The sequence below is a fragment of the Carex rostrata genome, chromosome 33 (genome assembly GCF_964058835.1).
Source record: "Carex rostrata chromosome 33, lpCarRost1.2, whole genome shotgun sequence".
Lineage (NCBI taxonomy): Eukaryota > Viridiplantae > Streptophyta > Magnoliopsida > Poales > Cyperaceae > Carex > Carex rostrata.
Genome location: NC_135950.1, coordinates 1,119,414 through 1,134,831, shown reverse-complemented (window position 1 = coordinate 1,134,831; position 15,418 = coordinate 1,119,414). Strand labels below are relative to the sequence as shown.

At 32.1% G+C, this 15,418-nt stretch overlaps 1 protein-coding gene across 1 annotated transcript; it reads left to right on the top strand.

Annotated features, from left to right (window-relative positions):
• The first annotated feature begins 8,461 nt into the window (after positions 1-8,461).
• On the top strand, positions 8,462-11,699 carry LOC144548749 (glyoxylate/hydroxypyruvate reductase HPR3-like). The gene is made up of 2 exons (XM_078297466.1): positions 8,462-8,929; positions 11,069-11,699. The coding sequence occupies exons 1-2, from the start codon at positions 8,480-8,482 to the stop codon at positions 11,591-11,593; spliced, it is 975 nt and encodes a 324-aa protein (XP_078153592.1). The 5' UTR covers positions 8,462-8,479; the 3' UTR covers positions 11,594-11,699.
• The last annotated feature ends 3,719 nt before the right edge of the window (positions 11,700-15,418 follow it).

Here is a 15,418-nt window from a genome sequence, read left to right as displayed (position 1 = left end):
TGTTTTTCTTCTACCACAAGCAACTACTGCTTTTTCAATTAAAGGCTTCACGCGCTCAGGGTTACAAAAGCTAATAATGTCTGATGTACTATATTTTCAAAATATTTTATTTGTTGAAAGTTATTTTCTGAGAAATTTTATCTTGATGTTTTTAATAGTTTATCTTAATTAGGAGAGTTTTTTTTTCTCTTAAGTTGTCTTATTTAAGAAGTCCATATTTTATATAGAGTATGGCTAAATTGTTACCGGTAGCACTTTGACTTAAGTGGTTACGGGGTTAAATTTTAGTATTTGATGTTCAAACAACAAATCCAAATTGTTAGTTGTTCAATCTATATTAAAATGTGCTTGGAGACCAAATTTTACATTTTTTGGAATTTTTGTACTATTTATTAAGCTGGTTTGAAAACCGTTGTTTTTCAATGCTGCAGAAATTTAATAAAAACAGCGGTTTTCAAACCAACTTAATAAATAGTAAAAAAATTTCAAAAAATGTATAATTTGGTCTCCAAGCACATTTTAATATAGATTGAACATCTAATGGTTTGAATTTGTTGTTTGAACATCAAATACTAAAATTTGACTCCGTAAGTACTTAGGTCGAAGTGCTATCGATAGCAAATTAGCCAAACTTATATATATATAATTATATTGAATATTTTCTATTAGTCATTTTGTTATATTTAGTAACATCGATCAACCATTGAATAATGATATTATGAACTTAAAGCTCACTTTTTAATCTCAAGTTAAAGCAATTTGAGATGAAATAATGAATTTAAAAAATTGAGTCTAATCCATCTGTCAGCCAAGCTTTATTGACCAGAGTCAAGTCAAGTATTGCCGCTTCTTATTTTTGTATAGATCGTGGTTGCTATATTGACCAGAGTCAAATCCGCAACATCCATATATGATATATCAGACTAACTTTGGAAAATTGACATCTCTTCTGATTTCGGTTAGTACTAGAGTTATTAAAACGGACCGATAATTCTTATTAAAAGGTGTAAAAAGTTAATAAGGTGTAAAAAGTGAGACGGGAGTCCTAGGGCTGCAAACGAATCTAACCGAATCAAATTTTAGTTTGAGTTTGAGTTTGAATAAGATTCAAACCGAATTAATTTGATTTGTTTAAGGACAAACTAATTTCGAATCGAAGTCAATTGAATTACGAACTACAATTTTTTGGCAGCTTTAGTTACACCGGTAGTTTATGCATTAGTTTTATTCGCGCGGAATAAAATTCACACAGTTTCATTTTACCTTTCACGAATAATTCACACTGATGGATTATGAGTCGGCTCAAGATTCTCTTGCCTTGTACACTGCTGGATTGATTAAAATCACGGTATGGACCTAGTCACATAAAACTTATTTCATTGTTAATTTGTTGTGCTGCTGAAACATTTTTATATTATAAGTTATCATTATATTAACAATTTTAAGCTCTGATATAAGTTCGTTTCCTGCATTATTAAAGATTAATGATTGAATCTATTAGTTGCATTATTTGAAATTTGAACTTAAATAGTTTGCGAATCAATTTCAAACGAATTATATCCAGTTTGAATTTGATTTGAATAAGATTTTGAACTAATTTCGAATCAAATTAATTGCAAACTTTTTTCGAATCGAACTCAAATCGAATCACAAACCACAAATTTTTGTACAGCCCTAGACGGGACGATTAAGATGCTACAATCTAGATTTAATGTTTGTCGACTTTTTCCAGTGCACCGACTAACATAAGCTTACCATAAACTTATGTTAGTCGGTGCACTAGAAAAAGTCTACAAACCAGGCCAGGGGTTTAGCATGAGCATGATACCATGTCTTATCTTCAATTCTTCCAAGTACATTAGTTCTGTTACCGGCATTGAGTGATTCAATGTCGATATACATTTAAATTGCAACTGTGTATGAAACTTGAATTCTGAATTGTTGAGGACTGGTACCAGACCGATAACATAAAGATTGATATAATTGCTCCAGGCTGGTGCTCTTGTGCAAGTATATATATACTCATGGTGGAGTAGAGAGATGGGTCTAGGTCTCCACACAAAATTAGCTCAAATTGCAGCCTCTTGCTTCAACATCCCTCTTAACACTGTTTTTATATCGAAGACAAGTACCGATAAGGTAAATATAGATCTTATTTTTCAGAGATCCATACAATTATGGGCATTTCAGCTTATATTGGTTTTTGCTAGTCTGCTAGTGCTGCCTACCAGATCAGTACCAGTTTGTCTAAGTACCATTTTTGGCCATTTAGATACAATGCAAAATATAGTGTCCTCTATTTTTAATTTATTAAGAAAATAATTATATTAATGTAATATTTTAATTTGCTTTAGGTACCCGATTCATTCCCAACAGGAGCATCAGCAAGTTCAGAGACAGGTATGGGGCTGCCGTTTTAGATTCTTGTGAGCAAATAGTTGCACGAATGCATAACCTGTTGGTAGTAGAAACAAGCATGGTTCTTTTGTTGAGGTAATTTATTTTCATGTTTTATTCATTGTTCCAGCATTATGATTATGGGGGTGAGCAGTGCCACTTTGATATATACTCTCTTTATTTTGGTGATGGTAAAGGAAAACCTTGTTGGGTGAAAATCACTGATATCGATCGGTGACCAAATGTTGTTTCTACATTTTCTCTGATATGGGTGACCAAATTACTATTATGTTACTGTTTGTGTATATATTTGTACGCCAAGCACGAATGATTCGCGAATGTATACAAGGCAGGTTGTTCTTCCACTACTGGGAATTTGAACATCAAAAACTTGTGGTTGTAAAATTTAAGTTCTACATAATTTGGTAGCACCAAAATCTTAGTAAAACAAAAAAAAATTATGCTAAATATAATAATTGACTGAATATTCCAATAAGAAAATTATACGTTAAACTTGAATATCATGAATAGTTAAATGGGAGTTTCTTATCCACGCTGGATCTGCATGGGAGATCGAAAATTCAGATTGGAGGCCTCATGTTTATAAGAGGTTTAAGTTTTAGATAAAAATTCAAATGATATGGGCAAATAAAAGGTATATGATTGAAATTAATGTTATGAAAAGATTAAGTACATATTAGAGATGGTAACTGAAACAAGTACCAGGTCTGTACCAGATCTTTTAGGCTACTGGTACTGTATATCAGAGGGTCTCAGGATGAGAGCGGATGGAAGACTGGAGGCCTCATATATATGAAATGCAGATATTTATTGGCCTTTCATAGAAATTTTTGAGTTTTTGTGTTTTTCTTTTACTGTAGATTATGTCTTGACTTGATCAGTACCTGGAATGTTTGTGGGTCTCAAGGTCCAAGCATGCAGATTGTGGTAAAAAAACAAAGTGTAAGTTCTAAGATGTTGAGGTTTTAATAATCAAATACAGTACTTGCTGGTAGCAGTAAAATCTGATTCAAACCAGAAACCCACATATAATTGTCCAATTCTGAACCTGAACCCAACTGATCTAATCTAAAAACTGGATTTACCATCAATTATAGGTTGTGGTGCATCATGGTTAACTACAAGATCAAAAGTTTATATAATTAAATAACGAGCACCCGAAAATACATAGCCTTAACAGAGTGTTTCTAACAAGAAATGTTCTATGTAATTTAAAAAATTGCAGCGTTAACCTGGGTTGGTATAACAAGGATTTGCACGAAACATGAATTGGTCAATCTCTCAAGACTCAGAAATTACCAAAGGAGAAACAACGGTCGAAATAGAATTAAAAGATGATTCTTATAGCCACGCCATGTGGGACTTTAGCTTTCATGCTCTTTACAAGGTCAAATTTTACAACCTTAAATTTTTCCATTTCAATAACTTGTCTTCTCTCTTCTCTTTTGTTAGAAAAGAACGGAGGTTATCGAGTGTTCAGTGGGGCCGTATACTCTGAGATAACTAAAACTTTCAGTTTATCTAAAACCGGGCCATATTCAATTTGATGCCTAGAACTTTTGTCATTTATTTTCAGCAGCTCCTAATTTCTCTCCCAACCCCAGTATTACTAAATGAGTGATGCTTTTATGGACATAAGGATCTATTTGTAAAATGAACATATTTTTATTTTTATAGTTCAAACAGTCGATCCGAACCGTTCATCTTGTTCTCTATATTAATATGTGCTTGGATACCAAAGCTTACATTTTTCTGAATTGTTTTACTATTTATTAAGATGGGTACAAAATTCAATGGTCTGAATTTGATATTTTTTGTATCCATCTTAATAAATAGTAAAAAAAATTCAAAAAAATGTAAAATTTGGTCTCCAAGCACATATTAATATGGAAAACAAGATGAACGGTTCGGATTGACTGTTTGAAATAAAAATATATTCATTTTACAAATAAGTCCTTATGTCTGTAGAAGCCTTATTTCTACTCATCAACTTGGGAATCCCACAACCAAAGGGCATTGGGCATTTGGGCCTGTGAAAGCATCTCAAATGGAGAGTGGATTGAGTGATCTTGCTATTATACTCAGCGACTCACCTCAATTTACTTTTATAGAAATTCAGATCTAGTGACGAATTTGAATCGAAAGGTCCTGATCTAAAACTCAAAAATTAGATTACTTTATTCGGACCCCTTTTGTAGAGAAACTCAATATAAGTTTGGAATTAGTATAATGGCTTGATTTTAATATATAAAATAATTTTGAAATTTAATATACTTGGGTTAAATTGAAAAAATGTTTCACACGTGCTCATGTTATTAAATGATATGATTAATGCAATATGTGGATTTTTTTTTTCAATAAGTACTGTCATATATAAACGCACTGAATGCATGTATGATTCATACAAAACAAAAATGCTAAATTATTCATTCGATTCTTGTGAATGTCATGCCATGCACGTGATGTTAATATTTGATATTATAATATTATAATATGTTTCATAATTGTTGTTAAAACTTAACAGTCATCATGTTTTCTATGACTTTGTTCACATTTATTTTCTAAACTTTTAAACATGGTCAATAACAAGATTTGGTTGTTATGATATTTTTACAAAACTTTGGAACTTAGTTTTTACAAATTAAAAAAAATAAGATAGTGGTGGAAATTGATAAATGATATATGTAATAATCAAATAATTTCAACAAGAATTGCATATCTAGTTTAGGATTTGAGAAACACAGTATTATTTTTATTCTCTCAAATTACACCAGTTTCATTACTGATTTAGAATTTATGGTTGATGATTTAACGGTTTAAAATTTAGGAATATTAATTGAGTAGAGAAGGGTGCGTGACATGTTTATTTTGTGATTAATATAGTAGAGAATGAAACAAAGTCAATGGATTTTATTAAGGTACGTATAAACTTAAATCGGACCATTGAAATCGACTTTTAATAGCATGTCCTGATAGCCGTATTTTATTTTAGATGTCTTCTCCATTTTATAAAGAAGCACACAATTTCCACATTGCTATTGCAGAACATGTGTCTAGAGAAATAAATCTAAAAAAAATATGTTGATTGTAATGCATTATTAGAATCCTATTCTTTTTATATAATTAACGTGTCAAAATTCATGAATTTTCCTTTCAAAAAAAGATTTTTGAATTTGTATATAAAAGCATGATTAAGTAAAATTTTAGTTGTATACTATGTAGTGTAACATTTGAAATGTGAGGTTTTATTATTCTTAAAAAAAAAATTGAACATAAGCTCGTGTGAAAAACAATGAATACTGGTTGCAAAATAGCAATTGAAAATGCCTACTATTGACATTTTTAATTAAATTACAAATAAAGTTACAAATGCAGGAATTTAAAGGAATAAGAAAAAAGAACTTGACATAAAAATTCAAAAACTTGCAAGTTACTTGTACTTTTTGAGTATCTAATTTTTTTCTATTCTTTCTTCTCGTTTTTTATGATTGGATGACTCAATTTTTTTTTTCATTGTATCCTTGTTTATTTAAAAAAAAAATGTTATTCGGTAGAATTTTTCACGTAATTTTTATTATACAAACTTTAGAGTTTTGAAAAATTATTTATTTATGTCTTTATTTGACTTAATTGTAAGAAGTTTCCATATGTAAAATTTTAATTTATTTTAAATATATTTCTTGAAGCGAAATTCAACAAACAATTCTATTATTCTAATGCTTGTTAGTTAACAATCATAAATTCTTCATGTGATAGTATCACTTCTCTCTGTCTTTTTTTTTTTTTTTTTTTTGAAAAATAACTTAGTAATTCCTAGCCGATCACCTCTCTCTATCTCTCTCAGTTAATTACCGTACTGTTTGTTTTTCTAATTATTTTTGTAATTTTCTTAGACTTGAAATTGAGTAGAGTAAATTGATGAGAATACATTTTAGTTAGGGAAACAGAAATGAAACTTTTGGAAACAAAATAAAAAAAATCCATTTTCCTTTTTTTTTTTATAATAATTCATCTTCCTTCTGGAAAACAAAAATGAACAGAAACATAGAAATAGAACGCATATTTTCTGCATAAATCTTTTGAGTCTAATGCATGTTGATCGCTCTGATAAGGATTAGAGCCAATCCGGTCTCTGCCTATGACGGTGCTGTAATTTTTAAAAGTATCATTTTTTCAAAAATGATAAATCAAAAGATCACGATTCTGTGAAATTTCGAAAAATAGCATGGCCGCATCCCCTAGGTGCGGCCACCTTTTTTTTTCTTCTTCAAGTTGAACTGCCGTACGAGAAGGAAAGAAAAAAAAAAAAAAAAGTGGCCGCATCCCCTAGATGCGGCCATGCTATTTTTCGAAATTTCAGTGGTTTATTATTTTTGGAAAATAGTATTTTTAAAAATTTCGGCACACGGTGTGCTAATGCAAAGGATACAAATTCAAAAATTTATGTCGAATGCACCGCTTATTAGTTTTTATTTTGTTTTTTCTTTCTCCTTTTCTGATTCACCTTACACCTAACATGGGTCAGTGTTGTAACAAATGGCCGTTAAGGCCGTTTAATCGGCTATTTAATTGTTAACGGTAATCAAACCGTTACGAATACACTTAAAGGACAACTGTTTGGGGATGAAAATGATTAATTGACCGTTTTACTGTTTAATTGTTCGTTTATTCACGTTTATTCCAGTTTATTTCTGTTTATTTCAATTTATTTTAATAAATATTTTTTTCACATTAACTTTTTTTTATGTGATAGTGTGTGATAATAAGTTTTATAAATAATGTATTGCAGTTTTATTTGTGCTTGGAAATACATTCAATACTTTAAAATTGATTAATTCTTCTTCTATTTATTTATCATATATTTTTCTTATTAATTACTGAGATAATTTTTTCAATTAGTAAGACATATTAATTTATGAAACTAAGTTGTTATTATAAACTAAATTTAGTGATTTTATGTTATAATGTTTCATTTCTTTCACATAATATATTATTAGTATTTAAAAAAATTTAACTCTTAAATTTATTTTTTCATTAAATAAATGTGTTACTGACACATGGAAAGTGGTTATGTGTTAAGAAAAAATAAGTGTTGTGTCATGTTATAATAATGAAATTAAGTTAAATTAAGTTTATTTGATAAGTTTAATGAGTTAAATAAATTATTTTTAATAAATTTATGATATATATACATAAATTTAATAAAAACGTTAAATTGTCCACATAATTTCGATTAATTGGCCGCATACCGATTAATCGCTTGACGGTACTCCATCGGTCTGACAACCGCATACCGTTATTTACAACACTGACATAGATAGTAGTTGGGCACAAGTAGCAAAGTAACCATACTAATTTAGTAGAACAGTGCAATATACAACAAATCATGAAAGAAATTAAGGTGCCTTCATTCTGCAATTTCAACAACCGATCCGAACAATAGTCAAAATCTGGACCGGTCCGGACTAAGAATAAAGAGGATTTTAGCACTGATTTTAGCGGATTTTTTTTTCATTAGATTTGAATTAAACCGAGCGGTTCTAAACCAAACCGTGCCCAAGGCCGGACCACAATTGGACTAAATCTAGACTGTGCCCCAACCATGATAAACCAGACTAAACTCGTGACAACCTGTACATAAACCGTGATAACCTGAACCGGACCGTGATAACCTGTGCTTAAACCGTGATAACCCATGATAATCCTTAGTAACCTGAACCAGACCGTACCTAAATCATGATAACCTGTATCTAAACCGTAATAAACTGAAACAACACCGGATCAGACCGTTCCTAAACTGCTGGTCTTTTAAAATTTTTTTTAACAATTTAACCTTTTTTTTTTTAACAATACACTAGCTATGATAGTAAGATATCTGATATCTCCAATAATTTCTAAACTGGAGGGAGACATTTTGATGAACAAAAGCATATCCAGTTTGATTTGCACAGGAGACAGGACTCTAGTCGTGATGGGAAAAAAATCTGCTGAAATCCCCTGGGATTTCAGGAACCTGAATTTCTCATTTCAACGGTCTATATGTTTCAATATATATTCCGTCATGACGAACTCTTCTCCCTCTGTGACCGCCTCCGACGAAAGTCAACCGTTGGATCGCCCTCCCCTCCTTGTCCTCAGTTCGATCTCTGATGCCTGGTCATCGGCTCTCTCCGCCAAATTCAATATTATCCCATCTTCGTCCCCACTCTCCACCTCCACTTGCGCTGTGCTCGTCTCAGGCACTGTAAATCGGGTGAACTCGAATCTCCTTGACCAATACCCCTCCGTCAGGTGCGTTGTGACGTCGGATGCAGGGGTGAACCATATAGACTTGGAAGAGTGTCGGAGAAGAGGTGTGCTAGTGGCCAATGTGGGGGAGGCATTTTCCAAGGATGTGGCTGATTATGCGGTGGGTTTGTTGATTGATGCTTTGAGGAGGATAACCATGTCGGATCGCTACTTGCGAAACGGGTTGTGGGTTACACAGGGTGCCTACCCGCTTGGATCAAAGGTATATGGCTTAATTGAAGTCTTCTAACTTTTATTGTTCGTATTTAAAAAAAAAAAATTATTCGGGAACTAATTGAAATTTTTTTTACACAAAAAAAACGCAAGTATATATGGAATGAAACATTTGGTAACCAATTTTTAATTTTAGAAATTTAGATATATACCCATCATAACTTTGTTAATTAGATATTTTTCAATCAAAACTTAAAAATTAGTTATTTCCCCATCTCAACTTATATAATTTAGAAATATCCCCATTACTTGCCTTAATCAGCTAAAACACAAATTGATATATATATTTTTTGCTTTGAAATGCCCGTAGGCTTGATGTATTCCATACCAAATAAAAACAGTACATTGTTTGTAGCTTACAGCAAATTCTCAATGATCATACAAAATAGAAAAAAAATGGATAAGTAAACCCAACATGTCGGAATCTACTTGACCTAGCTAAATTTGTTATGTTGTGAGCCTGAGCTACCCCTTCTCTTTCTATAAACATGATCTGAAAACCCTATTCTTGTGTTAAAATCATGAACACATCCTGCAATTCCATAAATGCGTGCCAGTCTTCTCCTGCCAGTGTTGATATACCATGCTGCCCCCTTTTCTCATTTAGGAGGAATACCAGTTGTTGACAATCAGAAAGAAAAGTGCAATCCTTGATTCCTAGCTGTTGGACTGCCTTTAACCCGATTAGTAGTGCCCCCACTTCCGCATGGTACGCCCCAAATTAATATCAATAAAGAAAAGAAAATATCACTTTTATGCTGTGGTTCCTGTCCTGGTTGTGGCTTCTCCTCAAGTGCTGGTATTCAATTAATTTTGATGGCGTTGTGCGTTTTATTCAAGATTTTTCTTCAGGATTTGCAATTGGGTCATGATTTCCTCCACGAGTACTTGAGGTTCTTTCTTGGCATCTCTAAAAGACCTAGCATACCGCTCCCTCCATACCACAGACTGCATGAACATCATAATGGCCTTTTGTTGCTTAATTTGTCTGCACAACTGACCGGTCAGTAGCTGTGACATCCAGTACCGGTCTTACTGACCAGTTTTGATTATGCTCCGATGTCATTACAGTGGTTTGGCTGCATTTCTTATTTCTATGACCAAAAAAAGGGTAAAGTTCTTCACAGCAGGAGACATTCAATCGAATTGCTAATATCATGCATGTGCCGCCAAAACAAAACTGTTGACTATATATGCATGCTTCTATTTTATTCTTACCTTATCTCATGTTTTCCCATGCTCTTAAATTATTAGATGACTATTCCAAAATGGATATTTTCATGCAAAAGTTATGCACCAATGTAATGCATTGAATATTAGAATTTGGAAAACTACTGTTTGTATCTGTTTTTGTAAATAAATTAATGAAATACGCAGCAACAAAAACAATAGAGATGCAATAATAACCAAGATATTATGTATTATTTGATATATCGGACTAATATAGGGGGGACTGGGTGCGACGAGATGTGAAGGGAGAAGAGGATAAGGGAAGGGGAAAGCACACACAAGGCTAAAAGTGACATTTTAATTTTTTTATTAATATTAATTTGTGTTTTTAGTTGATTAAAACAAGTAATGGGGATATTTATAAATAATGTAAGTTTAGATGTGGAAATAACTAATTTTTAAGTTTTGATGGGGATATCTAATTAACAAAGTTATGATGGGTATGTGTCTAAATTTCTCTATTTATTTTAATATTTCCTGGTATAGTACAGAATTTTTTTTAAAAAAAGTGATGCATCGAAATTGAATCAAAGTTTGATACTCATACTTAAACTTTGCTTCAGTATATCATTTTTTTACTTTTTTTTTTTTCCAAACTGTGTAACCTTGTATGTAGAGGAGTGAAAGAAGATGTACTGAATGAAAGATTGGCTAGGGTATGATCATCAAGTACTAGATTATTTTTCTCTTCTACTAACATTTGATTCTTCTTTGAATAGCAATTTAATTCAAATTGTGTATTTGTTGAAATTGAGTTTTACCTCGTTTTTTCTTTTTTATTGAGAAATTCGGCTTGTTCTGATTGGATATTTTCCTGTCTATATATTTATATATAAAAGCTTGCCTAAATGGTTGAAATGCATGATTATATAATTAATTGTTGTTTTAAACTTTCCAGGTAGGAGGTAAACGGGTTGGAATTGTGGGGCTGGGCAGCATTGGGTCTGCGATTGCCAAGAGACTCGAGGCATTTGGTTGCAAAATATCCTATTTATCGAGAAAACCAAAACCAACTGCCAATTACAGGTATATATCCAATATCATTGACCTGGCCACTGAATCTGAAATCCTAGTTGTGTCGTGCTCGCTAACTAAAGAAACTCACCACATCATAAACAAACAAGTTCTTCAAGCCCTCGGCAAGGAGGGCATTATCGTAAATATCGGGCGTGGGGCCCATGTTGATGAACCTGAGTTGATTCGATCATTGGTACAGGGAGAGATTAAAGGGGTTGGGCTTGATGTGTATGAGAATGAACCGAATGTGCCGAAGGAGATGTTCGAAATGGAGAATGTTGTGCTATCGCCACACCGGGCTGTGTTTACTACTGAGGCCCTTTCAGATGCTCTCCAAATCTGTATTGCAAATTTTGAAGCATTTTTTGCTGGTAAGCCATTGCTTACACAAGTGCTGGCTGATTGATTTGATTTCAGTAATCTAGTTATGCATGAGATAATGTGATTTGTTATAAATTAAAGCCTCATAAAAGATGTTAGTTTTATATCCCATGAAATGATGTATACGGTTGTATATCAATTATGGTGGGTAATTTCACAGAAAACATAATTAGTTACCTTTATCACCTTTACATAAAATACCTGAAATATTTTATGAAACAAACAGTAATTTCATCAAAAATGCAAGAAAGAAAAAAAGAATTACCCAAGGATGATTTGATGGATCAATGGTAAACCTTGTCAAGTAAAAGCTACAACAACTGAAGGTAAAAATTAACCAGTGTTGTAAAAACGTCTATTTAAGCCAATTAATTAGCTGATTAGTCATTGGCGGTAATCAAACTGTCGCGGATTTTCCCGATTAATCAGCCGATTATTTATGATTATAAATGATTATTTCTAATTATTTCTAATTAATTGTTTAGTGATACCCTGTCTGTCTGATAACTGCATACCGTTATTTACAACATTGGTAAAAAAAAGTTGATACAACCATAATCAACAAGACTCAATTCAGCTAGGTAATATGTCAAGAACTTGAATATACCAAATCCAAGCTCTACAATATACTTCAGTTTATGGGAAACCAAATTGGACAAGACAAAACTACCTCGTCATCTCGGAAGGAAGGGACACGTCCAGACACATCACGTATATTGTGTTATGCCGTATCCTTAGCCGTGCATGCGTCATGTTTTTAGAATACGCTTTGAAATTTTTGGGTAGCAGAAGTTCTAAATTTGCCAATCAAATCTCTGGACCTTTCTAATATGCATGTATACTAGATATTAACGTACCAGTATTGTTCATATAAACAATTTATTTAACATGCCACAAAATAACAACATAAACCATAATATCGATTACTAGAATAATACAATATGGCCAACCATCTTGATCATTAATCAAAAGCGAAGGTTATCGAGAAACATTTAGGATATATTTTGTTTTTCTCTAATTAGGAGAAGATGGTCATGTGAAGGCTAGAAATTACGATACATGTATTTAGATTAAATTAAACCCCTCTTCACATCGCATCCAGGGGCGGAACCCTGCTTCTTTTTTGTTATATTAACTATCTGTCTTTTCACCTCATTTTTGCCATTTATCATATTTTGTGGGCCATTTGATAAAATTAATACATGGTACATAATCCGGTTTCAATTCCTCCCTTTGGATATCATTTTGGTCTTTTTATAAAATTGTCTCTTTGGCAGTATACCAAGTCAATGTATAATTATCAATGTGCTTTCAGTTTTTACCAGTGTAACAATGTGTTTTCTATGGAGTACACCCACTTTTATTAAAAATTATTAAATAAGAATACTTGGAGAGATGTAATTCATTACTTTTTAGTTTGTTTTACTAGTGTACCAATGTGTACCAGTGTATCTCTGTCCCAATGTAATTCTTGGATTACACACACTTTTTGCCAGTGTACCAATGTGTTTCAATTCCTCTCTTTGGCTGTGATGTAATTGATTACTTTTTTTTTTTTTTGAGTAAAGATGTAATTGATTACTTTCTAGTTTGTTTTCTTAATCTAGATATATATGGTTAGTGGGTTGGTAAACATGTATGAGGTTTGGTGACGTAAAAGTTATGAATATATCAATTATTGGTGTGAGTCCAACCGAATTGATTCCGAACTAAGTTAGGAGTAACTTGGATTCTACTCGTAAATCAACTGAGTCAGTAAACTCAAGTCAGTTTCAACTCGAGTTATTTGCAAATTGAATCTGAATTAATTCCTAACTAAGTTTCGAATCGTAAGCTTTTTGGACATCCCTAAAAGTAACCATACTATTTTAGTAGTACAGTACAATATACAACAAATCATGGGAGAAATTAAGGTGCCTTCATTGTGTTCAGTTGCTTAATCCATTTCATCCAATTAATTTTGCAACTTTAAAACAATTTCAACAACCGATCTGGTCTTCGGACCGAGGATAAAGAGGATCTTAGTATGGTTATTGGTAGATTGTTTCTGCTAGAACCGAATTAATCCGGGTGGTTCTAAACTCATGGACCGGACCATAACCGGACTAAACTTGGACTAGACCGTGCATAAACAGTGATAAACTAAACTAAACCCGTGATAACCCGTGTCTAAACCGTGATAAGTCGTGCCCAAATCGTGATAACTCGTGATAATCCTTGATAACTCGGACCGTACCTAAACCGCTGGTTTTCTTATTTTTTTTTTAACAATTTAACCTGTTTTTTTAACATTACACTAGCTAAGATAGTAAGATGGGAAATTTTATAAATTGGCCTACCTACCAAAATTTTTAAACAAAATACTCCTTTAAGATTATTAACAAAATGTCCTTATAAGTTCCAATATTCTCCTCTCTCCTATTTACCCTCTTCTCCTCCTCTCCCCTACTCCTTCCTCTATCATTTTTTTTTTAATGAAAATCGATCTCCTCTATACAAAGTATTATGAATTATATTTTAAGCACATTTGCAAAATATATATTGAAGTACATTAATGTACGTATGTAGTTAATACAATTCAAGTACATTAATTTACGAACGTCTCGTTAGTGTACATATATATTGAGACAAAATATAATTAAAAATCATACAACAATGTACATATATAGTGGTCAGCGCAAAATATTCAGTGAAGTTCCTTCACTAAGTTTGATTGAATCAATTTTAATTAACACGAATTAGATTTTCGGCACATCATCAATTGTATGTATTAGATATCTACATAAATAAGAACTAAATAAAAGCTTCTATATACTTCGATTGCTGTGAATTCAGTTCATCAATCATTTTGCACATAATCCAACCAAGTATATATTCATCAAGTTAATCAACACATAGACAACGTGATGATATTAATTTTTCTCAATTTTGAAATTATCAACAAATTAACGTCAATGTACGATCAATTTGTATACGAATAACCTGGCAGTCACTGCCCGGTATTTCAAAAAAAAAAAACTTCACAACGAAAACATATTGCTTGAATATTTTGAAGATTTAAATTAAGAACAAAAGTGGCACTTTAAGGGCTATTTGCTAAATTATTTTTATGTCAAAATGACACGACATTTTGTAATAGTATATCGTTAGTTTTACTCCTTACAACAAAAAATATTTGTTGCTTTATTTATTATGCTACACTGTTGTGTTTGTCCTGTTTTACTTTACTTAATTACACGCTTCAAGTCTTCAATCAGCTCGAAATTGTTTTGAGACAACATACCTTTTTCTGTGAGAATTGACATTATTTTATTTAGATTTTTACCAATTGGAAAAAACATTTAAGTTCTTTTTGTTCTCTCTTTTGACCCATGTTAACAATGTAGATTACGACTATGACTGAGTTACCAGTGTGAGCTGGAACTGAGCTTGGTAATGCATCATTGCATTCTTCAAAATTGACTTTTGAGGCTTGCAGGCTTTCATTTTATTAGCTAAGTTATGTGGATTTATTAATTATATACACAATTTGTTACTTAGGTTAATTTGGTGAAAAAACATTACTCAGCTAAATTTGTAGCATGTCACAATTTCACAAATGTGCTCGAAACATAATTCATAATAATTTCTATAGAGGAGATTTTTTTTAGCAAAAATATGGTTAAGGAGAAGAAGAAAGGAGGGGAAGAGAGTAAATTGGAGGGCACCAAGGGTATTTTATTAATAATTTTAGAAGAGAGGTATTTTGTTGGAAAATTTTGAAAGCCAGGGCAATTTATAAAATTTCCCAGCTAAGATAGTAAGATATCTCCAATAATTTCTAAACTGGAGGGAGACATTTTCCATAAGG

What these genes read in the sequence shown, in the direction of transcription:
- LOC144548749 (XM_078297466.1), top strand. Translation starts at nt 8,480, where the DNA reads ATGACGAACTCTTCTCCCTCTGTGACCGCCTCCGACGAAAGTCAACCG. An exon ending in CCTACCCGCTTGGATCAAAG is followed by an intron (nt 8,930 to 11,068) that starts GTATATGGCTTA and finishes TAAACTTTCCAG; the next exon opens with GTAGGAGGTAAACGGGTTGG.